This window comes from Falco punctatus (genome assembly GCF_963210335.1).
Source record: "Falco punctatus genome assembly, chromosome: 4".
Lineage (NCBI taxonomy): Eukaryota > Metazoa > Chordata > Aves > Falconiformes > Falconidae > Falco > Falco punctatus.
This window is the reverse complement of record NC_137583.1, coordinates 106,632,055-106,656,835: the sequence shown is the minus strand read 5'-3', so window position 1 is coordinate 106,656,835 and position 24,781 is coordinate 106,632,055. Positions and strand designations below refer to the sequence as shown.

At 39.3% G+C, this 24,781-nt stretch overlaps 1 protein-coding gene across 2 annotated transcripts in view; it reads left to right on the top strand.

Moving 5' to 3' along the window:
* The first annotated feature begins 1,385 nt into the window (after positions 1-1,385).
* KCNH8 (potassium voltage-gated channel subfamily H member 8) overlaps positions 1,386-24,781 on the top strand; it is a 200,870-nt gene continuing 177,474 nt past the window's right edge. For both annotated transcript variants that reach the window (XM_080384929.1, XM_080384928.1), the window contains exon 1: positions 1,386-4,778. In XM_080384929.1, coding sequence (XP_080241055.1) covers positions 4,703-4,778 — 76 coding nt within the window. In that variant the 5' untranslated portion in view covers positions 1,386-4,702. The remainder of the gene's footprint in view (positions 4,779-24,781) is intronic.

Below are 24,781 nucleotides of genomic sequence, written 5' to 3'. Positions count from 1 at the left end.
AATGGCTGCTTTTTTAAATTATTTTTTATTTTAGCTGAAATGTTCCAGATATGTTCTGCCTGAAGCAGGTTGCTATGTTTGGCAAAATTTTATACAATAGAAAACATAGTCTTACAGTAGGAATTGCTGGTGGATATATAATCACATGTAGGTGTTTAGAACCCACATAATGTATGTGCAGCCCTTACTGGGTCAGACCAAGGTTCTGTCTAACCAATGTCACTTCTCCGCTGTGACTAACAGCAGGCAGTGGGAGAAGAGCATACTAACAAGACGAGTACTGTAACCCTTTTCCTTGCAAGCTTTCTCACTCTATAGCAACCCAGTCACCTCCCGAGCCAGAGGTGCTATCTTTGTATTTAAACTTTGACCCACGCTGTCCCTTGCTTGGCAGAACTTCAGTTATGCAGTTTTGCTCTTGGAAAGTTCTGTTGTTGTCTTATGTACAACAAAAGAAAAGGCCCAGTGTTTCTTTGAGCATAATGATCATTTATTAGGATAATACTCTTAACACACTCTACTTCAGACTAAATTAGCCTGCTCGTGGCAGATGAACAGCAGGTTGCCATTCTTTGCCCTTTCCTACTACTTTCAGGATCTTTCATAACTCCCTTTTTTCCATTGGATGCCCAGGTAAACAAACAAAGAAGTGGGTGGTGATTTCAAGCACAAACGTAAGCTGCAGGCAGTCCTTTCTGATTGTTAATTTGATTTTTCACTAACTGTTTTTATTTGCATAATTGTATCAGGTAAGTTGAGGTCAAGCGCTTATGGCAGGGAAGCAGTAAGCAACTCCTAACTTCTTATATTATTCGGTAACTTGTGGTACTGTGCAATATTATTAAACAGACTTGGAAATTATGCTTTCATTTATAAATGAAGAAAAAAAGGTGTGCAATTATGACCAAAAATGCTACAACATGCTGCTCCTTGCATATGCTCTGTGCAAAACTCTCTGCCCATGCCCTCATTTCTGGGTAACAAGCAGTATCTAAAAAGATTATACAGTGCCTAAAAATGTAATGTGCTATGTTGAATGCCCAAATAGCTGTAGATAAGTGGGAGGAAATGTATGGCTGAGATCATATTTTACATACTGTTGAGTAATCTGAAATAACAAACCTTATTTTCTTAGATAGTACTTCTGGTCTAAACTGTAAACCCCTGACAATTTCATTTGCTAATATGCAACCTGAAGTACAGCAGCAGTGCTATTAGTCCTTAGTATATTTTGAATTAAGCAAAATGTTCTACAGTAAACAAAGACAGGAATACAGGGAGCGGGCTATTTACCTGAAGTGGATACAGATTTATACACAAAAATCAAAGTTAGATTTCAACTCTTGTTTATCGGTCTTTGTCTTTAAAACATTATGTATTTTTTCTGGCAGCGTCAAATTATCCCATATATTCAAAACTAATATAGCAGAATTGAAAGCTGATTTCCTGAAGCAAGATAAAATTTACCTGGCCTTGTAGTTGAGTTTTTCTTAAGCATCCTGAAAAAAAGAGAGAGGGAGAGAAAACCAAAAACATGTCTGTGACTATTCAGAGTCCCTAGTTTGTGTTTTGCTAAATGCTTAAGAAATAATTTTCTGGCACTTGACTACAAACTTTGAGGTGCTCCTTCACCTCCCTTTTAAATTCTCCAAGCTTTTCTGTCTCTGCTTTCCTGATCTTCTTGTTCTCAGCTCGGTGAAATTTCTACCTGCTAAATATGTCTGCTTTGAGCTACTCTAGATTTAATGCTCCTGTGTTTTGCAACTAGTCTGTATTAAGGAGGATTACTCTTATGAGTAAAAGGTTGTAGACTATGCTAAATTCAAGTGCAAAATAGGATGCTACACTTCAGTTTCTCTTCTTACGTAATTTGATTTTTTTCATTGTGTACATTATTTTTGTAAAATATTTCATTAATTCTACTTCAGAACAGTTTGGGTGGTTGTGTTTTACATACCACAAAACAAACATTTCTTTAAAAGCTTAATTGTTACCAATTGTTCATAGTACACAGATGTAGTCATAACCAATTTATAACAGTATGCCGTGATTGCAAGTATTTGTAAAGCACAGCAACCTTCATTCCTCTTTCCTGAAGTGTTCTCAGTTGAAGAGGCCTTCAGCATGTTCTCCTTAAAGTCTTTGGTATTGTCCCTCTCTGTTGTGTGTCACCAGGCTTTGACTGTTGGTAGGGCTTTCACTGCTGATGCTATCAACACCTCCTGGCCAGTGGTGAAAACATTTCAATAACTGTGATTGCTGCTCACCGTTATCAACATGAAACATGCCACATAACTCCTCTGGCATAGGGTTGTTTTTTGTCGTGTGTGTCATCACCGTGCTCCCCTTCCCGCCCAAGTCTTAAGGCTTTATTTAAATATTTTCTGTCTCGTGGTTTCTAAGGAATTTCCATGCACTCTTCATAGAGCTCTAAACTTACTGAAGTCATTGTGTCATGCAATATATGTCAAAACAGCATGATATTTACAGCTCAGCCTCTGTTGTGTGCGCGGAAGTACATTATTAGCCACTTACAAGTTGGTGGTTACTAGGTAGCAGTTTGACTCCCCTGGAAAATTGTGTTTTCCCCCCCTTTTTTTTGGATGATTTTTGGTGAGTCAGAATTGCGAAATATATTTCTGTCTTTAAATGTGTATGTGGGTTACTGTCTCCTGACTGCCTGTAGTAGAATTGAGAATATATTCCTTTCTTCTTCACTGTATCCCTACTTGGATGGCAGGTCATGGAAAAGAGTGCAAGCTGAAATACAACCACAGCACACAGGCTATAACATATGTGAGTCCCTTGGCAGATTTCAAAGGTTCAGATTTACCTTAATAACCTCTGCCGCTGAGCGCTTTGACAGAAGCAAAAACCTGATCATGCTCTTCTGGATTTTGCGAGTACTGGAACAGGATTGTCTTTATTTCACCAGCAGGGACGTGCTGTAGCATCAAACCTAGCTACAAGTGTGATATCCGCTAGTGAGACTAAACGGAAAGCTATTGAGGAAAATTCATTTTAGGGCTCTGCTTATATTGAACTAGAAGACATGAGAATAATCGTGAAAAAGAAAACTAGCAGTTGCTGGCATTAAAAATTGTACATTTTAAAGGCAAGACTAGTGATTCTTAATGAAGGTAAAAGCCTGCCATGAATTTGAAGTTTATCAGCTAACTAAGAAGCTGAGAGTACTGTGAGATGTTGTAGACTTTCAAAGTACTGGTGACTGTAAGGCACTCTCCCTTTTCACATGCCATCTCTGAAAACTGACTTGGCAGCTCAATATCAACTGTTTTGTGCAAGCTTCCAGTACAAGGAGAACTGGACAGATTCATGATCTTGGTGAAATACTGCTGTGCTCTTCAGAGTCAAGGTGGGATTACTGTGGATAGACTTTACATTGTGCTATAAAACCTATGTGTCAGCATTTTCTGAAGCTTAGTTTTTATTTCCTTTCACTCTGTTGTAAAGGAAGACCATTTTTGTCCTTCCTGGAGTCTCTCTTTGTGCTGCTTATCCTAAAAAGTGGTAATCAAAGTCTGTATCCACCTGAGGAAAGAGAGAACCCCAAATAATAGGGAATAACAAGAAAGAATAACAATACTGTAAAATAGCAAAAGACCAGCAGGTTTCCGCCCTGTAATGCATGGTGGCTTTGTAGATGAGGGAGCGTACTCATGTCTCTTTTCTCCAGTGTCCAGTTTCTTTTAGTCCTGAAAAAACATGAAGTTTTGCCATTGCTGCTACAGTAGGTGAAATGACTGTACCATGGAGCATTATCTGGCAGCATTTAAAGAGCCATGGTATTAGCCTGAGCAAGTTGCTCATCCAATGTGGGAACAGCTTGTGTACCTGCTCCTTGATTTTAATCCTTTTTTAATTTACACAGCAGACTTCCTGGGCTAGGATCTAAGTCTCAGCACTCTTTTTGGCTGGCAACAAAAAAATAATTTCTCCCAGGAATTTTTCAGGGAGGCATTTCTAAAAAGTTATCTAGAGAATATTCACAATGAAGTCGAAAATGCCTGTCTCTTAAATAAGTAAGCAAAATAGCCTCAACGTGCAAACACCACATGGAGCATTCACCATGTTCCAGTCTCGCTCTCCAGTGAACACCTACAGGGGCACTTGCCACTCATGCCAGCAGTGTCTCCTTGGAGCAAAGCAAGGTCCCCTGCGTTACCCATGCTTTACCCTGAAATATTTATGTTACTCGTAAAAGGGGGTGCGTGTGACCCGTGTAGTTCAGCGCAGGAAACTTCCTACGTGCCAGAGCCGGGATCCGGACGGCTCAGGCTGGGTGGGGGCGGCGGGGGGGCCGGCATCCCCGGGGCGGCCGCCGACTCCCGCCCGCTCCAGCCGCGGGTGGACCAAGGCCGCCCTGCCCCGCCGGCCGCTCCCCTCCCTGCGCGGGGGCGCAGGCGCCGCTGCCCGCCGGCTCCGCACCTGTGCGCGGCGCTCCGCGGCTGCCCCGCCCGGCAGCCAGCGGCGGGGGCGGGAGCGCGCTGCCGTGCAGGGGCTGACGAGCGGGGGGCTCCCGGCGCCGGAGGCGGCGCGGCGGCATCCCCATCCTCCTCCTCCTCCTCCCCATCCCTCCCTCCGCCTCCTCCCTCCCTTCCCCCGGGCGCCCTCTGCACTTTCTTCTCGAACCACCCTCGTAGGCAAACTTTGATGGGGAACCTCGCACCAGGCTGGAAAAATGCCGGTTATGAAGGGATTACTGGCCCCCCAGAACACCTTCCTAGACACCATAGCCACCCGGTTTGACGGCACACGTGAGTCCGGGCTGGGGCAGCGGGCGTCGGCGCCGGGCGCCTGGAGAAGGGGGTGCACGGGGGGCACTGTGCAGGCGATGGGAGCCTCCCCTCCGCCCGCCGGGGGTTTCCTTGGTACCAGAAGCCGGCAATGAGGAGGGGGAGGCGAGGGAGCTCCCAGCCTCTCCCGCTCTCCTGCCTGGCTTCTGTACAGCTTTGCAGGTTGGGAGGGTGCTGGCTCCTCTCTCCTCCCGACCCCCCGGGCGGAGGCTCCGGGAGGGCCGGGGCCAGGGCGAGCCGGGCTGCCGCCGGAGCCAGCATCACCGCGGGGAAGTTGTGCGCTGGGCTGGGGCTGGGGCTTCCCCGCCCGCCCCCGGCAGCCGCGAGGGAAAGGCAGGCTTCGCAGTACGGGCAGGGCTTTGGCAGGAGGGCCGGGTATTCGTTTTTTCTTTATTGCCCCCAGCCCCGCTACCGAGTTCCCCGAAGAGACGCGCTCCTGAGAGCCGGGCTCGGCAGCAGCCGTGGGGCGGGCGGGGCGCTCTAGCGGCGGCGCCGGCAGCCGTGTCCGGCTGCAGGACCATGGACAGGGCCCGGCCCCGCTCGCTGCCGCCCCGGCACCGCGCGGCCCCCAGCGGGAAGCTGCCTGGCTCCCCTGCCGCCCCCCACCGGGAGTTTCGTGCCTTCTTTAATGGGGCTCGGGCATATCAAACGGAACAAAAAGAGGGGAGAGAGCAGACCTGGGCCAAAATTAACTCCCTTCCCTTTAATTCCCTTTAAAAAGAAGCCAGGCATCCAAAGTGGAGGACAGACAAACTCAGACGTGAGTTGCTGTCTGCTCTTTCTTGATCCGAAACGTTGCAATCTGGTGGGTTTGGTATTTTCTAGATAGTGTATCTATTGGTACTTTCTCAATGGTTCAGTTAGTGTGTGATTAAGACAACCGAACTGTGATTACTGAACCAATAAATAGTAAAATGTCAAGAAAGCGATATAGTCGCTGAGATTCATCACAGAGAAGCACAGAACTGCATTATAACTGCTCTGCTACTCTGAGAATACATAGGTTAATTATGATAAAGGGCTGTATGTAACTGATACTTTGTTATAAAGCAATCCTTCTTAAGACTACTTAGACGTACCTTTAAATTCCTTCGACTGCAGAACTCTGAGCCCTTTTCCCCCATCCTCCACCTTTCTATTTCTATAAAGTGTATGGGTATTATTTACTGCATATTGAAGCATGCAGCTCTAGTAAGAGTTTTGTTGCTGATACTGTCATTTGCCAGAAAAGCAGTTCTTCTCTGCTTTGTGCCCAGGACCCTCCCCCTTTACAATGGCTTCCTTCAAAGGATGGAGCACACAGCCTGAGAGCTCTACACACAAATATTTCACAAATTCTATATTGTTCTTCAAAGATCCAATTTAGCAAGCAACGTTAGTGATGACATGCAAGTCTTCTCTTAAATAAACAGTAGAAAACTGTTTAATCCCACCAACAGATAAGTGTGGTAGAAAGTTTATTGCTTGGCTGAATTCTATGACCAAATGTAGCTGCATTTTTTAAACCAATAGTTCTACTAGCCTTTATGAAATCAGTTGGGACGATCTTTTCTTAAACAAGAAAAAACAGACCCCAGTGTCTTACTTTGAAATCTCTAATGCTAACAACTCATCTGCTTTTTCCTGGGATGTAATTGAAAAAGGATATAATTAGATATTTAAGTACCTCCAGAAAATGCAGCACATTATATTTTATTACAGGCAGTGATTTTTTTTCTTTTTAGTTAGTGTTGCAGAATTTGGCCTAAATATTTAAGAGGCCTATGCTAAAAGTCATCATTGCATGATTATCAGCATGTCAAATATTCCCAGAAGTTCACAGGGGAAGACTTATTATGAACCACATAGCCTTACATCTAACAAAACTTTGGAGGATGGTGCTATTCTATGGAAAACTGGCTGTATGTCTCTTAATTTACAGAGTAATATCACATCTCTTTTAGAGTGTTAGAGTAAAACAAGGAATCAACTTCCAACTGTTACCTGAAACAAAGTTATGTATTCCAATCCACATCATAGCTCAATTCAATTTTTTTAGAAATATCTCCTTTGTTGCTTTGCAATCATCAAATTAGGAAGCATCATTTTGTAAAATGTGTATATGTGTTTGAGTGTCAAGTAGAAACATTAAAGCAACATCTGTTTTCATTTAAGTTGTCCAGGTGGTGTTCCTCAGGTTGTTCTGGTGGCTAAAACTAGAAGTAATACTGATGACTAACCCTTGCAGGAATTGGTTCCATGTCTTACTAGTTTTATAGGTGGTACAGTCTGTGAAAGGAGTAGAACTGATACGTGACACTGAACCTGAGGCATGTTTTACAAACTACTTTTGATCTTACACATGGTGATGTCTAAATGTTAGAATATGATTTTGTGTCAAAGGGTTTTTTGGGGGGATGTTGTTTTAACATAGTCTGTAGTTAACAGACCTTTCATTTTAAGCCTCTGGGAAGGATATATTATGTTGTCATCAGTGATAGACTAATCCACCAATGCATCTTTAATCCAGAAGAGGGATAATTCTAATTCTGGGCAACGGTGCAAGAAAGGATTCCAGAAAATATTAGAAAATATGCTTTGCTTTGCACAGAACTTCCAAAAAATTCATTCACATAAGTCTTAATTTTACTATTCTGATCACTTATGTCTAATTAGCAATTATAAATCACATTATGAAAAAATGTATATCAAAAAATTACAGAAAACAACTGCTTGACAGTTACTTCAGCTGCTTGGAATTCTTACGGTAGATATTTTGTACTGTTATATGTATGTTTCACATACTTATTCTTCATATATGATTAGATTAATGTTGGGCTGACTTCTAGCTGTGCAGGAAAACCCAGAGATCTCCGGTGAAGTCCCTGTTATCTGTGTTGCGTATGTGGAAGAACAGCATTAAGGGTTTGCCTATCTAGATTTCCATGGCAGAGCCCTTGGATCTGCCGGTGCTATTATACCTTCATCTGCTTACAACTCTGAACTGTCTTTTGTGTTCCTGGCATTGTAGTTTAAGTCAGTGCTTTCTCAAAGGGATTTTTCCCCCCTCATAACTAAGAACCAGGTCATCCAAACGCTTTCTGCCTCCTCTTTTAGCAATGTGTTTGTAAGGTTATTGCTCATTCAGAAAATAAAGATAAACATTTTAAATGAGGAGATTGTGGTTTAGGGGGTTTGGTGGTGTGGGTTTTTTCCCCTGCCACATTTTCAAGGCAAAATATTCTTTTCAAGTGTGAAAATATTTCAAATATAAGCCTATAATTACACCCCTCGCCACCACCAAATATTATGAAACTAAATATCTGAAGTGAGTTGTTTTACTTCAGGCTTTTGAATGGAAAATTTGCACATATTTGCTTCTCATCCTTATTTAGATTAAGGGGAGCATTCATAAATGGTTGCATGGTAGGAAATTATGTTCTATTGCTTTCATATAGGTATGTAAAAATAAATATTCTGTATGTACTGTTTGTTTATTTATTTAAACAGATTTAATGCACACCAGAGGTGATTGCTTCTGAAAATTGGTGACGCTTTCTCAGATAGCAAAGCTAGCAGAGATTCAGCAAATGGTCTCATTAATTTGCATTAAAAAAGTATGACAATTTTGTGTATGGTTATACTACAAAATGACAGCTGAAGTTCTATAATTATCTCTTGTGTCTATCAAATGTGATCATTTTCTAAGTTAAGTGTGTACTTCCACATCTTTATTAACAATCTTGTATGATCAGTCAATCTGAAGATCAAGCTGAGTTAATTCCTTCTTGCTCACTGTCGATGGTGATAATTTAATAATTTTCTATTTGTAGAGCAACTTCTACATTCAGATATGTTTTCCAATTGAAAACTTGCTTGAGTCTTAAAAAACAGAACTTTGTAACTAAGCAGTAATTTCAACTTTCATAACTTTCTTTTTTCCTTTTTTTTTTTTTTCCCCCCCTTTTCTTTTTTGTCCTTGCCAATCAGATGGGTTCAGTTTTCTAGTTGCTTTAGTTACCCTTGAGGGCTGTTTGAAAGGTACCTGATAAGAACAAACAGATTTAAAGCATATCTGATATTAGTATACTTCCACTGGCATTGCAGGTAGAAGCAGGCTGTTTCTTTTGCATAATCAGCAGTTGCTACAGAACTGAAAGCCTCTGTATGCAGTGATCTCTCCAGATTGCAGGGGTAGATTCCTCCCCCGCTCTCCCCTGGCCACCCCCATCACTTGCTTTTCTGTCTCATAAACAAATTGGTGAGGTCTTCCAGGTTGAGCCAATGTACTAACACTTTCTGCAACTTAATTGACAAATTCCGTGTCTCATTCGGGTTGCATACTGTCTTATCTAGACTAGTCAACATGCGGCTAAATCGTGACATGGTTATCACACAAACTTCAAAAGCAGCAAAGTACATCTTGGCTACTGATGTTACTAATCCCCCAAAGGGGCTCAAGGAATTGCAGCAGCCTCAGGTGTAGGAAAACAACAGCTGAGCTTCCCAAGGGGAGGACGTTTTTATTGATCAGACCCTAGGATCAGAATGGTCCACCTCCCAAAGACAAAAGCCTGTGACCAAAAAAGGGTGAAAGACTCAGGTTGTAATAAGCACTGATCAACCTCAGAGAGACTTCCAGGCAGTGACAGTGGAAAAGCTGGTGGTAGTGGAAAAGCTGGTGATCTTCATAGTCCCTCTGAAGGAGTGGAGGTGCAGTGAACGTGGTCTAGTTCTTTGTCATAGAGATCGAGTCTGATAGAGGAAATTAGCAAGGATACATATGTAGTTGGTCTTTTGTTATGCAGACTTGTTTTGCCCTTTTGCTTATATCCTTGGATAAGTAATGTGTTGGTTTGAATGGCTCATGTATTTGTTACTGCAAAAGTATACTGTCAACACAGGAAAAAATCTTGCTTGTTCCTGGCTCAGAGCACAAAGAAAGCAAATGCTCTCCTTTCTGTGCTTGTCTCGGTAAGACATGGTGTGTGTTGCAGCTCACTGTGGCTTTGCTGCTAAAAAAAGGCAAATGTGATTTTGAATATAAACCAGGGGTCAGATGTTGGAATCTGTGTTGTGCTGTTGCTTTTCACTGGAAGTAACTGAGAGACTAGATTAAGCAGCTACTTGAAAACTCTTTTCCTTTTCTTTTGGCACAAGTGTTGGGGGTGTAGGTGTAGCATGTCATACTTTACGGTTGTTTTACTTGGGTGATCTTTGCTTTCAGCAACTATAGTAACTTCTGATTGTAACTTGACCTGAAGTTGGACCTGAAAGACACAGAATTGGAGGGGTTCAGAGGCATTTTAAGACCACATTTCTTGATTCTTGAGTTCTGGTCCTAAGGATCCAACTGAAAGAAAAAGAAGTGTGCCTTTTAAAATATGTAATCACTGGATTATTCTTTAAAATAATGAAAAATTGTCATTGATGTATGTTTTATTCAAAGCACATGTTATTGCTAGAGAAAATATTGATGTATTCAAGTTGTGCGGGGGTGTTCTCTTATGTTTTTGCTAAACACAAATAAGTTAGAATGATAATCCTGCAACACATCCCTTAAGAAGGCTATATAATTCATTAATCACACCACTTTCAAGTGTTAGGTTCCAGATAATGCTCATAAGTGTAAAGTTAGACTAATAATACACATTGTTATTTCAGAAGTAAACTCTGTATTTGAATCAAGACGAGCATTTGAAATTTAAGAGTGGAAGAGAGTCATTCAATAAGGATTTTTTTTTTTTCTTTCTGGACCATACAAGATACTATTCTCAGTATTTTTTTCGGGGTAGAATTTGACATGTGAGCCTAAGAAACCTAATACCTAGTGCAGTGATTGAAACAAACCTGTATATTTGAAGTGCCATATATTTGAATGAATGTATACTTTGGCAATTAATTACCAAAGAAACTCCTTAAAGGGTTTCTAAATCTTAGATGATTATCAGGATTTCCACTAGAGATGTTCTCTTTTTTTCTTCTCTGAATTTATAATGCTATTTTCTTCTCTGATAACATCTCTATGAATAATAAGTTTACTCTGAAAACATATTTATCTTATTATTATCATTGCATTTATACATTCAACTTCTAGTTTATCTTATTTTTATTTTGTTTATGCAAGTTGTAATTTTATACACATTCCCAGTCTTTTGGAATGCAAAGAAAATATGCTCAGAGTATTGTTCAGAGCAACAGAACAATAGAAATACATCAAAAACACTGCTTGAAGCACATGTAGAAGGGTAAGTAAATAGATATGCATGAATATATTGGAATAAATCAGGAAAGGTATGGGTTTACAGAACATTAACTACTGTTAGCATTATTCTGATGTAATATATGTTTGAAAGAAAAGTAAGTTGCATGTATTACATCAGCTGTAGCCTGGAAAAGGTGAACACAGGCAATTGCTACAGCAGTTCTGCATTTTTGCAAGCTATCTTTTGTGTTAAAGTGACTAGAAGTAAAGAGTACCTAAGGAACAAACCACTCCCAAAGTAATGTTGTTTCCTGCCCACTCAATCCAAAATTAAATAAATAAGAAGGAAGGAAAAAAGAAAGAGGGGAGGAATAATGAAACAAAGAAGGCATTTTCAAACTGCAGACAGGAAAGAGATTTCCTTGAAAGTGAGAAAAGTCGTCTTTTGGAGTTTCTCTTGCCAAGTGCTTCTGGCTCCTTCTGTTTTCTGGGACTGATAATAGTATTCAAAGGCTTTGGAACAGGTGTTGTTCTTAAAATACTAGCATATTCACCATTGAACTTGACATTAAATATCTTCCGAGCATCCCTACAGCTTAATTCTGTCAATCATCTCAAGGACAGCTGAAGAGAATTGCGTTATTGGACAAAACCTCATCTTCCCTGTTGACCTTAGATGCAGGGTTAGTTTTAAGAAATGTGATCCCCTGTTTTATGATGTTGCAATGATTTTCCTCTTTCTAACAAAGGGTGATTTGTTTGTTGTTGATTCTTTTTGTTTGTTTGGGGTTTTTTCTTCTCTCCTCTCAAGTCATCTATTCTGTTTTCAATGGTTGCTTAAGATGGTCTAGAGCTTTCTGATGCCCTGAGGGAAGTCTAGATTGAGTCAGTTGTCCCTGGGTCTTCAAGAGACATATTTTAGCAGAAAATATTTTTGAGAGTTCATGGCCAGTTTTATTATTTTCCATTAAAGTTTTTCATCAGATTATATAAAAAGCATTCTGAACTCTGCTATGTTTTATCCTTTAAGCAGCACTGATTCTTTATGGAGATCAGTGAACCCTGATAGGAACACATTTATTCTGTGTTAAAAAAAAAAAAAAAAAAAGTTAATAAGCAGTAATGAGAATAGCTAAGAGCTGTCCTTAAAGACTTCCAAAATGTTCCCTCTCAGGTGGAATGGAGGTAACTGGTTCTATAGCTGAATTTATCCATCTATGAGAAGTTAGGACAAATATTGAAAATACAAGTAAAAAAACCTGCCATTAGCATTCATGTTTTTCACAGAATTTTGTAATGACAAACGGGCAACATGCAATTTTTTTTTTTTTTTTTTGTCAAAATTAAAGAAAATTAAGGCCAGTTTTGAAAAATTTTGGCCTAACTTGCAAGTTGCCAGGGTTATTTTGTTTGTCCTTCCATCTGGACCTATAGCAATACAGGAAGATTTATCTGGCAGCGTGGACCTGAAACTCACTGCTGCTGCTTTTGTCTGTGCCCATTTGCCTTCTATCTCCACCAACAGCTTCTTATGATGCAGGACTGAACATCTTATTCCAAATGTATGAAAGTGAGCTCTAAGATGGGCGTTTGTCATTTATTTGATTTTTAAAATAAGAAAAAAATTCTAAGACAAATAGCTTGGGTTTTGTTTTTTTTCTTTTTCTAAATGTCAGCTATTTCCTGTGATAAGAAGAATATGTTTTGGCATACGTTGTGCCTTTTCTCACATTTTGGAGTTAATGATAAAGAAACATAATGAGAATACTATATTTTTTAGAGGAATTTTTTTTTTTTTTTTTGGAAAAACAGACTTTTTTGTGGAAGATTAAACAGCTTCTTTGGTGGGTAAAATAACTTCAATAAATCAATAATAATCACAGTATATCAGCAATAAATTGTTTGGTGGGATTTTTTATGATCCAAATAAAAATAACACAGTATTTCAGTCTGTGTCTTTCTTTTGCATATATGGATTAAGTTTGTGAGACAAGACATTCATTGCATTTACTAAACCAGATTGTGTCTTTATTGAGTTGAAAAATCTTGAGGATAGGATTAGGACTTGGCATTTCCTCTTTTCCACTTCCAGAGCAACAGGAAAAAGTATGCACTTCATAAAACCTGTAGTTCTAGAACTGTGTGTTAGGCATTTAAATAATTAAAAGTTCAATGTAGAAAGGTAAAGTTAATAAATATTAATTGAAGAGGTTGAGCTACGCGTTTGCCAAGAATAAGGAAAATTAACAGGATCACAGATATTCAGAGGAAAATATAGGTTGTGTCTGCTTCAGTCCTGTGGTAATTGGGTGACAGCTTGGAGAACAAAGATGAGAGAATAGTGCAGTTAGACAGTTCTTGCGGAGGCTATTCAAAGCCTTACTATAAATCAGTGTTTATGATTTTAAAACATATTGTGGCTTTAATAGCCCTGTTTGAAGCAGAGCTGTGCTGCAATACAATATGACCAAGTTATCTTCTTAGTCATGCTCAAGAGCTGCCTCTGCATTAGAAACAGAAAGGATGTGTTAGAGTCCTGAATTTCTTTATTACCATTTTGTATTTCTACAGGAATACTTACCTAAACTTTTTTCTTTCTTTTTAATAGTAGATTTTTACATGAGAATTTTAGAATTCATTCAGGAGAGGGACTCTGCTGATATTGCCTTGCAGAGTATGCATCTGAGAGTGGCTAGAGCACAGCACAGTCCACAGTTCTGTTGCCCACAAAATCTTGCCTGGAACTAGGCAGACGATGGCTCTTACATCACACGATATTGAGTCCTTCTCTAAGGAGAGGAGTGGCAGGCTTGGCTACATCAACATCAGTTAACGTGAGCTCATTGCAATGCAGTACGAGACCAAAATGGAGGCTTCATCCTCTCCACAGTCACAGGTGTGCTGAAGGCTGTGCTGGTTACAGCCTGCTTCCAGATTTTCTTCTGACAGAGCGCAGGTTTGCACCGAACTATTCCCAATAGCTTTGACATCCCTGTAAGCACTTGTCATTTTTCCCTCTGAATCTGTGATTTTTGTCTATAATTAGCAATTATAGATAATTATTAGCTCATTTTTGTACCTGCAACCAGTAGCCATGAGTGAGGTGTGAATTTCAAAAAAGCAGGCTGTTCTCCTCCAAGAAGTATTAAAAACCTTAAGAAAAAATAGATAATAGGTGACCTTAAATACAAAATTGATTATTTTAAAGTTTTACTTGCAGCATGAACTGGAGCGGTGATTGATTTTTCAGAGGGAAGGGGTAGTCTTGTGCTGTAAAGTGCACAAGTCATCTTTGGCTAAGAAAAAGCAAAGGGGGGAGCAGCTGCGAGGCAGCAGTGATTGACTGATGGGATTGCTGAGTGAGCAGCAGGTAGTGTTCTGGAATGAACTAAATGGCAGCAGCACTATGGGAAGCTTCATTTCAGTGAAGAATATGGCCAGGGAAATGTTACCGTGAATGAGTACAGTCACGGGAGGATTAAAAGCACTGCTTTCTCTCTTCTCAGAGAACAAATTACCTGTGGTCAGACAGGTTGGAATTTGGAGGAAATTTCATTTGGAGGAACGCCGTCTGGCAGCCTTGGGTGGCATAGGCCCACATGTCTTTATCTTCTTGGTGAATGTTTGATCACTAAAACAAATGAATTAAAGTCTTCATACTGTAACTTCTAGCTGGTTGGTATGGAAGCAACTAAAACAAAGCTAGGTAGCTGACCCGATAAAAAAGCACAGTAAAGATAGACTATGGCAACTTGTTTTTCTGGGGGGGTTTATTTTACTTTTTTTATCAAGGACTACCTTTATAAATGACTATTTTTATAAAGGGAATAAGAAACCAGGTCGGGGGTGTCTTTTTTGTTTCGTTTAAACTGATTTTAGGCGTTTTGATGTGTGGATGACTGGATAGCACATGATCTTACTTTTCATAAACTTGCTTATAGTATGCCTGGAAGTCTGCTGTGGCTCTTGTGCCTGCTGTTCGTCCTGCCCCTTTCCTAGGACTTCCCACTCCTGCTGTCTGGGTGGATCAGATCTGACCAAAGAGCTGCTGAGCAGCTGTGGATTGCACCCTGGCAGGGAACAGTCCCAGCTTTACTCCGCGCGCGTGGGGCTGTGAATTGCAGCAATTCGGTGCTGCTTCCCCAGGCAGCTGATGGATCCCCGCAGCAGAGGCAGCGGTCAGCAAGAGTCAGGATGGACAGGTGGAAATTACTGCAGACATTTAAACTCATTAGTCACAACTCTTAGACAAATAAAACGGGCAGCTGTTGAGCTGTTTCCATACTGCTATGAGCAGCATCCAGATGGGGACCTGGGATTTTGGTTCCCATTGCAACTCAGTGCTAATAATTGAAGCAGGTAGTGGAAGCAGTAACTTGGAGAAATGCACAGAGATTTTGTTGCCTGCATATAGTTGGAGCTATCTGAATTACTCTTTTTCCCTATAAAGCATGTTTCAGTTAGGAGAAATAGCTCATGTATTTATCTTTCTGCTAAAGAGAGTTTTCTGGGAATGATTGCTTGAACTGTCAGGACAGCTGCACGCCTTTTATTTGTGTCTTTTGTGGTGAGTGATTTTAACAGTACTAATTCCTGCTGTCTTTTTTTTTTTTTTTTGGGGGGGGGGGTGTTTTTAAAACATAATCATAACCTGATGTGGTGTCGACCCCACTTGAAATATAAAAAATTTCTGAACTAAGAACTTTGAAGAGGTATGATCACTCACAGAAATTGTGAGACTGGGAAAAGATTATTTCCAATGCAGACAACAGTCAGAGGGGGGGAAGAAACAGCCACTATATGCATCGTTCAGTAAGGTGCAAAGTATAGGAAATAGTCCAGTTTACAGTCTCACAAGTAACTAGCACAAAGCATGTCTCTTCCAGGAAAGCAGGAGACCAAGCTCAAGGAACTATTACCCACCTAAATATGTAAATAAATAGTCTGGAGCTATAGTGATTCATTCAACTTTTACCCTTATTCTGCTTTGCAAAACAGATTTCTCTTTTATGAATTCTTTGCAGGCAGGGTTTTTCTGCTGAAAGGAAGACAGACAAAGGGCAGAAAGCCCAACAACAGAAATGTTGCTTGACCCGTGCTGTGGTGGCTAGACCTTAATAAACCAAGTTTTGGGAGAGGAGCGAAATTATTAGAAGTAAAGCGAAGAGGTTACAATTAACCAGGGGAATTGAAATAGTTTTTTTTCCCCAGCCTGATGTGGTTGATATGTCCTTTTATACAAACTGTCATTGAAAAAAAATACTTGCAGGGATACAATTAAGGGTTATGAGACATTTTCTGCCACCTTTACACATTCTGTTCTATGTTGGGATGACTTTCTAAGATGAGAAAGAAACAGTTTTTATATTTATAGCATGAAGGTATTGTTTCCTAACCTTCCTGATGCTCAGAAGTATGTAAAACTGATTGCTCATTTTTAATTAAAACATACATATTAATTATTCTAACGAAAATATTTTTTTCTGAAGTTAATGAGAGAATCTTTGTAATGGTGTTTCTTAGTTTGATAGCTGCTGTTTTTTCTAGTTATTAAATTTTAATATATTGTTGGGCAGAACAAAGTGATTTTCATCTGTTTTAATGCTTAGTGTATTGTAACAGTTTGCATAGCACCAAAACATGCATTGAATGTTTTAGTGTTCATTTATCATGGTTAATTCGTGGCTTTCAGGGAGTTTGTGAAATGACATAATAAACTAAATACATAGAATAGTTTGCTTTTGAATGCAGGTGGTTCCTGATAGCTTTACAGGCTTGGCAAGTGAAGTTTGTGGCAGTAAAATGCTGCAGTGAGCATTCTGATAGTTTGGCTGTGAAAAAACCAGAATTTTTGCTTTTTACCAGACCTCAGCAGTATCATCTTTGGTACATGTGGCCCAAGATGGCACTGGGTTTTATGACATGGAATATCTCTTGGGCTGAGGCTGCAATGTGGGAAATGCTCTCCTGCCAGACTCAATCCCACTGCATGGCATGCTGATCTGCTGCAGGGAAGCACCGATGCCTCTCTTGTTCCAGGAACCCATGTTCCAGATTAGTATATGATTAGCAGATCAAATATCAGGGCTGGCAGCTACGATTTCAGTGTTGGCACCTGTCAGGATGGGGCCGGGAGTACAGCGCTCTGTGGTATTCAGGCACGTGTGCTGGGATTACGAGGCAAGCACCAAGAGCTGTTCGTTGTATTATATCAAGAAGGTAAAATAATCCCCAGAAATAAAACAAATTGTACTTAGATTTCCTTCTGCCAGTACTGCTACTCCCCATTAAGGGATATGTTTGTTGTTAAATTCACAGTGCTTTCTGAATGAATTTGTACTTGCACTTATAATCAAACGTGTGGCATTATTATGGAAAGCAAAACCCCCAAAGCCTCCTGTGGTTCTGAACGAAAACATTTATCTTCAGTTGTTAAGTATTTGAAAATTTGGAATAATTCTGCAATTTTATCAGGTTTTGAGCTTAAAAAGTAATTTTCGTAAGCATTTTGTATTTTGTTACTCAAGAAAGGTGGTGATGATCAAAATAATTTTGGGATCTCTAGTAGTGTTTAAGTAGTTCAGTTGCTCAAGTATTATGGTAGAGGACTTGATAGTTGCAACAGAAAAGAAATAGAGAAATTAGAAGAACGAGGGATGAATCTTATTCTCACAAGTGCAAACTGCTACCAGAGTTACAGATTATGAGAATGCCACAATCAAAAGCCACCCTTGCACTGTATCTATCCCTTTCGTGGCAGGAAAGGGATGTATTTCACACCTTAATTCTCTCTGTAGGACAGTTACTTTACATGAATGGGTTATTGTACACGAGAAGTGTGTTTCCATCCTTACTGTGTATTTCCAAAATTATTCTCATAAAAAGATATCTTAACAAGACCAGGCTAGCAGGAAATGTTAAACTTAGCTTAAACTATACTGGCGACAAACCTGAAGGAACAAAGCACAAAACTAGATAGTCTAGGTCACAGAAACTCATTATGCATTAGAAACAGAAACCTTCTCTCTTTTTCTGATCATGGAATGTTCTCGACCACAGACTTTGAAGAAATGAAGAGGGTTGTTCACGACAAAGGATTTGTAACAACCTATGCTATAATGAAACAGCATGTCTATAAAGAGGAATTCTATCTTTACTTGCAAGGCATACCTTTCACAACACTAAAGCTCAGTCAGCAAGGCAAAAGCTTTTCATATAAATGTTGTTTTAAATATCCAGGAGGAAAAAAAAACAACCCAACACTTTCTACTTTCCAAAATGTTCTTCTAATAATGCAGCTCTCAGACCAAAAGTAGAAAGAAAATTACATAAATGTTTTAAAGGAAAACCTAAACAAGCTTAATATAAATAAAACTGTGGCAATAATTGACTTCTATATTGTATCACATTGACTTGCTTGTTATTTCAAAACTTCAGGGTTGCTATGTTGTGTTTTAGTGCACTTTGTGAAGCATCAGGAGCACATGAGGAGTCAAGAGTGGTTTTTACTAGTAGTGACTCAGTTTTCTGAGGCACAGCTGTTATTTGTTTTCAGTCTACTGAAAAATAAATATAACTGCTATGAATACTCTGAGGTGTCACGGTGTGTCTTCCTGTTCTCTAAATCATCAAACCCAGAACCTCCTAGCACTTTAGTCTTATGCACTTATTTAATATGTTTCTTCAAGGTAGTATCCTTTGTGGTTCCTTCCACTCAGACTAAGCACCAGTGACCTAACCTCTCTTTCTCTGAAGACAATTCTTGACATAGCTCAGATAGTTGGAAAATTAGTTTTGCTAAGTATAAGAGCACTGTTCTCAAAGTGGGGGGATGTTAATTTTCTTACTTGTTCATGAGGCTGTTTAATTACTGAGACATTTTATTTTGATAAATAATATATAGGTTTCATCGGTGTTTCATGGGAGCTAAGCACTAGCCCAAGTTCTCCATAACTGGAATATAAACTCAGTGATGGGAAATGTGAACCTTTAGGCCATAGCCCTAAACTGGATGCCTTTAATAAGCAGTGATCATGATATTAAATCAAAGGGACATCTAGAAATTGTCTTTATATAAACTATTTTTTTATTGATATATTTTGTTGCTTAATTTCACAAAATGCTGAAATTTTAATGTTTAAAATTTGTTGAAGTATCAGATACAAATATTTCTCTTCAGCTCTCAGAAACATGTGAAAGGGGGAACAAGTCATTTTTTGTGCCGAAGAACCAATGAAGTCTTGTTTCCTCTCACAGTTGAGCTCCTGTATGAATTTTCTGCAATCCAATAAAGTCAAGCTGACACTGAAGCTTTGTGAAAATGGGGCATGAATAATTTCTCTCCTGGCTGTTTTATGAAGTTTATGGCATCTCAGCACCCTTCAGACCTCTTGTCCCCTGTTAAATATAGCAGGGGATTCAGTGTTGAGAAAGGAAAAGATGGGGGGGGGGAGGGGTCGGGGGAAATCAGATGTGCATGGGGAATGCATTCACTTATGTTCTGTCTGCTTTATTACAAAAAGCAGCAACAGATTAAAACTTTCTTGAGAGATTCAGTGAGAATGGGCAGTCCACAGCAGATTGAGTATCACCCTTTATAACACCCTGAAATAGGCACTTCACTGACTCTGCATCAATGCTTTCCAAGTTCAAATGCATTTAACTTCAGTATCCTAATAGAAATGCTTGATACAATAATTCTGAATCTATTGCTGCGAGGAAAAAAAAATCAGTTGAAATGCTGAGAAGATGTGTAATAGCAATACATGTTAATTGTTCTTCTTGCTATTTTAGACATAAGTCTTTTCTTAGAACTACCTTCTTCCCTTTTAGCTAACAGTTTTCTCAGTCTATGCCCCTCTCACACGTATGAGTTGAAGGGCTGAAGATGGACTTTATAGCAATTTTATATTTGGGAGTGGGACTTGAGCGATTCACTCAGTTCACTTTCCTGATGAAGGAAGCTCTGAAAGGTATGATGAATTTAGTACTATTTTTTTCCTTAAATAGTTTAAGTCATTATGGAATGGAGTAGGGGAAAGAGTTTTTCTCTCTTTTGACTGCCGAGGGAATCTTGCATTCCTAATCTTTAGTGATTTTTTGGGTGCAGTTTAATTAGTGGTCTAAAATAGATTGTATAACTACCCTTCATAACTGCTTAAAACTTACGATCTTATGATGCAAATCTCTTAATAGCTCATCTGAAATCTCTCACATCTGGAAATAGTGGAAGCAATTAGGTCTGAGAGTTACCTTTCTTTCTGCTTTTATGAACGATCTTGTATAACATTGTCAGGATTATGCCTCTTAAGTAGACTGATGTAGAAAGCGAAATAGCGTGATCAAAAGCAAGAGCACTTTGTATTTTGATTGCATTTTTTCCCATGCATCTGCCTGAAGCAGATGGAATTTGAGCTAATTTCATCAATAGAAATTACTGCCTAAGTTAACTGGAATAATTTATTTGTTTGAAACTGTTTAGAAATAAATGACACTTAAAGAAGTATTCTAGCAACATTCATTTTTATACAGTTTCAGCTAAATCATATATTAGCACACAAAATGGAGCAGCTGGAAATAGCTGTGACACTTCAGAATGGAACCAAATTTGTACCCAGAAATTTAACCCATCTGGGTATGAGAAGGGCTTTTTTAGGTATGTATGATATAGGTAGCAGTCTTAATATGCATTTATGTATTTTCTGAGAATTCAGCAATGATTGGACTACATATTCAGCTATTTAATGCCTTTAGTATTTCTGAATAGTGTTTTCCATTTGCCTAAAAATATGCTTGAGGAGTATGAACTTAGCTGGCTTAGTGACGGGGATCATAGTCTGGCTCCTGCTTGTATTTTTTCAAAATACTAAAATAACTACTAATCTAATGATCAATGAATTGCACATTGCAAGATAGTTGTAATTGGTCATGCAGTCTTTGGTGAGTTATACCCATAAAAACCATTTCTTCCTAAAATAGCAACATTATCTAGCATGTAATGTCAGAACATTACGTACTTACTACCGTCTCTGTTGTTCTATGCAGTGTCAGAAATGCTGGCAAAGTAATTTCCAAATAAAGTGAACGACCTTGTACACCATTAAGAACTTTAGAGTAGTTTAATGCATTGTTTGGAAAAGCTATGTAGTTATAGCATACATTTTTAACTTAAAAATCAGCATCACAAAAATACTTATTGTAAGGATGTTGGTTCCATGAATCAACTATCATAGAATGCCAGGGCTTTATTAATAGGAAGTAAAAATATAAGGGTTTGGTTGGCTTGGCCTGTATTTATACATCCACATGTGGAAATTAGGTAACAAGGAACAAACCCACCCAACAGTTCTCAAAGCACAGGTACAAAATTAATTTATACATAAAATTGTCCATCTTTGGTGAGTCAGAATGCAATTTATAACATGCAATGCACTATTTATATGTGACTTCATTCTTGTCAATATTCACCTGTAATTTTCAGAGAAGTCTAAGGGGTGAAGTTAATTTAAAATTAAAATCTGAAACTTCCGGAGGACTAAATGTTTCACCATCTTTATTGTGAACACACTTCCTAAAGAGATTGCCAGACATGGGAAAGGGACAGGCAGCTTCAGATGGTGTTCTCACCAATGATTATAGACGGAAATTGGATATAAATGCCTGAAGTTTGATAAGACAAAAGGGAGCATAAGTGGTCTTTTCTCCCTGTAACTAAATGGCCACACAGAATGGTAGTTGTGTTCAATCATTGAAAAATATTGATCTTTTTTTACAAAAAGAAGAAAAAAATCTACCCATCTATACATACATAAATGTTACCGCAAATTCTAGCCTCTGCAATGATACAATTGGAAAACAGTTCAAAGATATCATGATGTTTCAGACAAACAAGTTAATATTGATATTTGAACTTAACTGTACTCTTTATATTTACAACCACCAGAAGTTTATATCTGCAGAGTAATGTATTGAAAGCTGTTGCCAAATTAAAACTGGGGACAGTATTTCACAGGGTTGCACTGATTTTACATTAGGTCTGAATTTGATTCAGTTCTTGATGAAGCTAAATCTAAAATTAGCACCACCACCACCCTTGTCTTTCAATGTGGAGATAGTATGTAGAGACGGATGAAAATAGGAAGCTGCACACAGTAGGTTACAAGGAAACATAAGTGGCTCAGGAGCAATTGGGTTGTTTTGTTTATTTACCATTTACCTCATGTCAGTTTGTAATGCCACAGGCCACTGGGAGAATACAGTGGAACGGAGCAGTCCCGTAACAATGCTTCACGTAGTATTAACCAGGAAAGAGACCTCTCTTCCCAGAAAAACATGAGCACTGACCACCCACCGAAGTGTGTGGCTTCTCAGAGTGAGCCCTATCAGGTTTGAAATACCACCTGCTCGTCATTGCACTCTTTTCATCGCTGTTCCTCAGGAACTTGCAAACCCACTCTTCAAAAAAGTAAGAGAGCTGAAAATGTAGCTCCACAGGTAAGATCTTTCCCAGCTAGAATATTTTCCGTGGGAATGTTCTCCTCATCTTTCTTGATATGGATTGCAGCTGTGCAGGTCTTTCTTTTCATATTGAGAGAATACACAGCCAGTATGTTCATAGGAAGTATTTGATGCCTCTGTTTTGTAATGTTATTACTTTATTCAAATTAACTTACATCATGCTTCTTGTTAATGAGTTTGTGTTAAAGACCGAGGTGTGATCTGAATGGGTCTCCTATACGTCCTTTAATTTAGTGAAACCTGTATGTGTGAGCAGTGTATGGTACCTGTAGTGTGTTTCCCATGGCCTGGGACCAATCAAGGTGACCTGCCATGTCCATAGGATCTGCAGGGGAGAGAGAGTGGGCATGGAGACCTGGTACAGCAGGTGCTCACCATGCCTGGAATAGCAGGCAGCATCAGCATGACTGCGCGTGATGTCCTGTGGCAATATATCAAGTTAAGCCCAGTGAGACCAGAGCAATATGCACAGGAGGCTTCCTGCTTTCTGAAGGTGGTAACCCACATGCTGCACTGAGGGGCTGTCTGTCAATAAAGTCTTTGTCTGTGATTTCTGGATGTCCCATGGTTCTGCTAGCCATCTGCTCCTTTAGAAGTATGTCCATGGGATATGGACACAGGCAAAAGTGGGAAATACTGAAATTCTTCCCAGTTAAGAATCCTGGGTGGGTTAAAGAGACAAATCTGAGGGGAGATTCAGATATCTGGTAGTTCTAGGTTTGAGTAAAAGCTGGCAGGTTGGAAGGATCTGAATTACACCCTTGTTCTGCCTCTTGGGGCACTTATGAGTAGTTCACAAAATTCCCTAATTCTATTTTCATCCATCCTTGAAGTGAGATAACACCTACACCTCACTTGAAAGAATGCTCTGAAGAATATTTAATGCTTGTAGAACATTTTGAAGATGTACACTGCCCTGCAAAATGTTAGCTATTATTTTATATTACAAAGAAATTATCTTTCCCAAATCCATTAGCACTGCTATTATTTAAATAGAAGTGAGACAATTCCTTTAGCTTTTGGTTACTGCTGTGTATGAATACTTTTTTCAAACAGATTTCAATTAAACTGTCAAAACTTAAAAAAAAATATCCTTTTTACCTTGGTTAAACCTCAACTTTCCAAGTTCTTTCTTGGAGTGATTGGCCAATATCACCATCATAATATCAGAAAATTGTCAATAGGTCACAAGTTCTATCCCTTTTTAGCAGAGCAGTAAAGTTGTGCTGATTTTCAGTGACTTCTGAAGTAGTCCTGACTGTTCATGAAGCCGTACAGTTACAGCTGATGCTATGTCATCCACAAAGCGATAATGAAGATCTAATATTGTTTATGCAGCTTCAGCTAAACAGAAATTTCAGGTTTGTCAGTTGTGTTTTAAGAAGCTTTATGGTTTCTGCTGTAGCTACATATTCTCTAGTTATCGTTGCCAAATTGGTTGAAACAGAACCAGATTGTAGAAGAGGGTTTATTTCCATGTTCTTTTCAATTTTTCCCCATGATATGGCTGTTGCTTCTTACCATTTTGTGCCTCAAATACTCTTTTATTATCTGTTTGTACGTTTTCCCCAGTTGGATTTATCCATTCTTTCTGAATGCAAAGTAATTTTTTTAAAACATCACAAAAAGAAGTGAACTATCCTGTCACCATGAGGGATTTCTTCTTTTCTTCTAGATACTTCATTGAACTTACAAAGTTGCAGGCCTTTTGTCTTCTTTCTTCCTACCTCATGTAGCCAGATACATCTTTCTTTGTGTGAATGCTCCCTTTGTAGGAGTCAGGATGATGGATAGATGGGCTGATCAGTGAAATAAATAGATGGAAGACCAGAGCCTTTTATTTGCTAAAGACTCTCAAGACTTAAGCTGAAAACGCGTACATGCTGCTCTTTCAGAAACTCAGTGTAGAGAAATCCTACTATGATGGACCTAATAGAAGGCCACTCCCTGGAATACTAATTTTCCTTTTTCTTCCTTTCCTTGACTTCTGAAAGTTGTTTGAGTTTTTTTGTTTTGTTTTGTTCACATCTATTTCATACTATTCAGTGTATGCTTGCATATGTATGATGCCTTCTTCACCTTCACACAGAGACTGGGTGTACACGGGCAGTCAACAGCAGGATTACAAATGCCACCTTGGGTGACCCACACACTTTGGGTGCACAGCTGGCTGTTAACTCCAGCTGTCCTTTAGTTACCACATCCACTATTCTGGCTTACAAAGAAGTTAATTGCTTACTTGCTGATAAAGAAACATACAGGG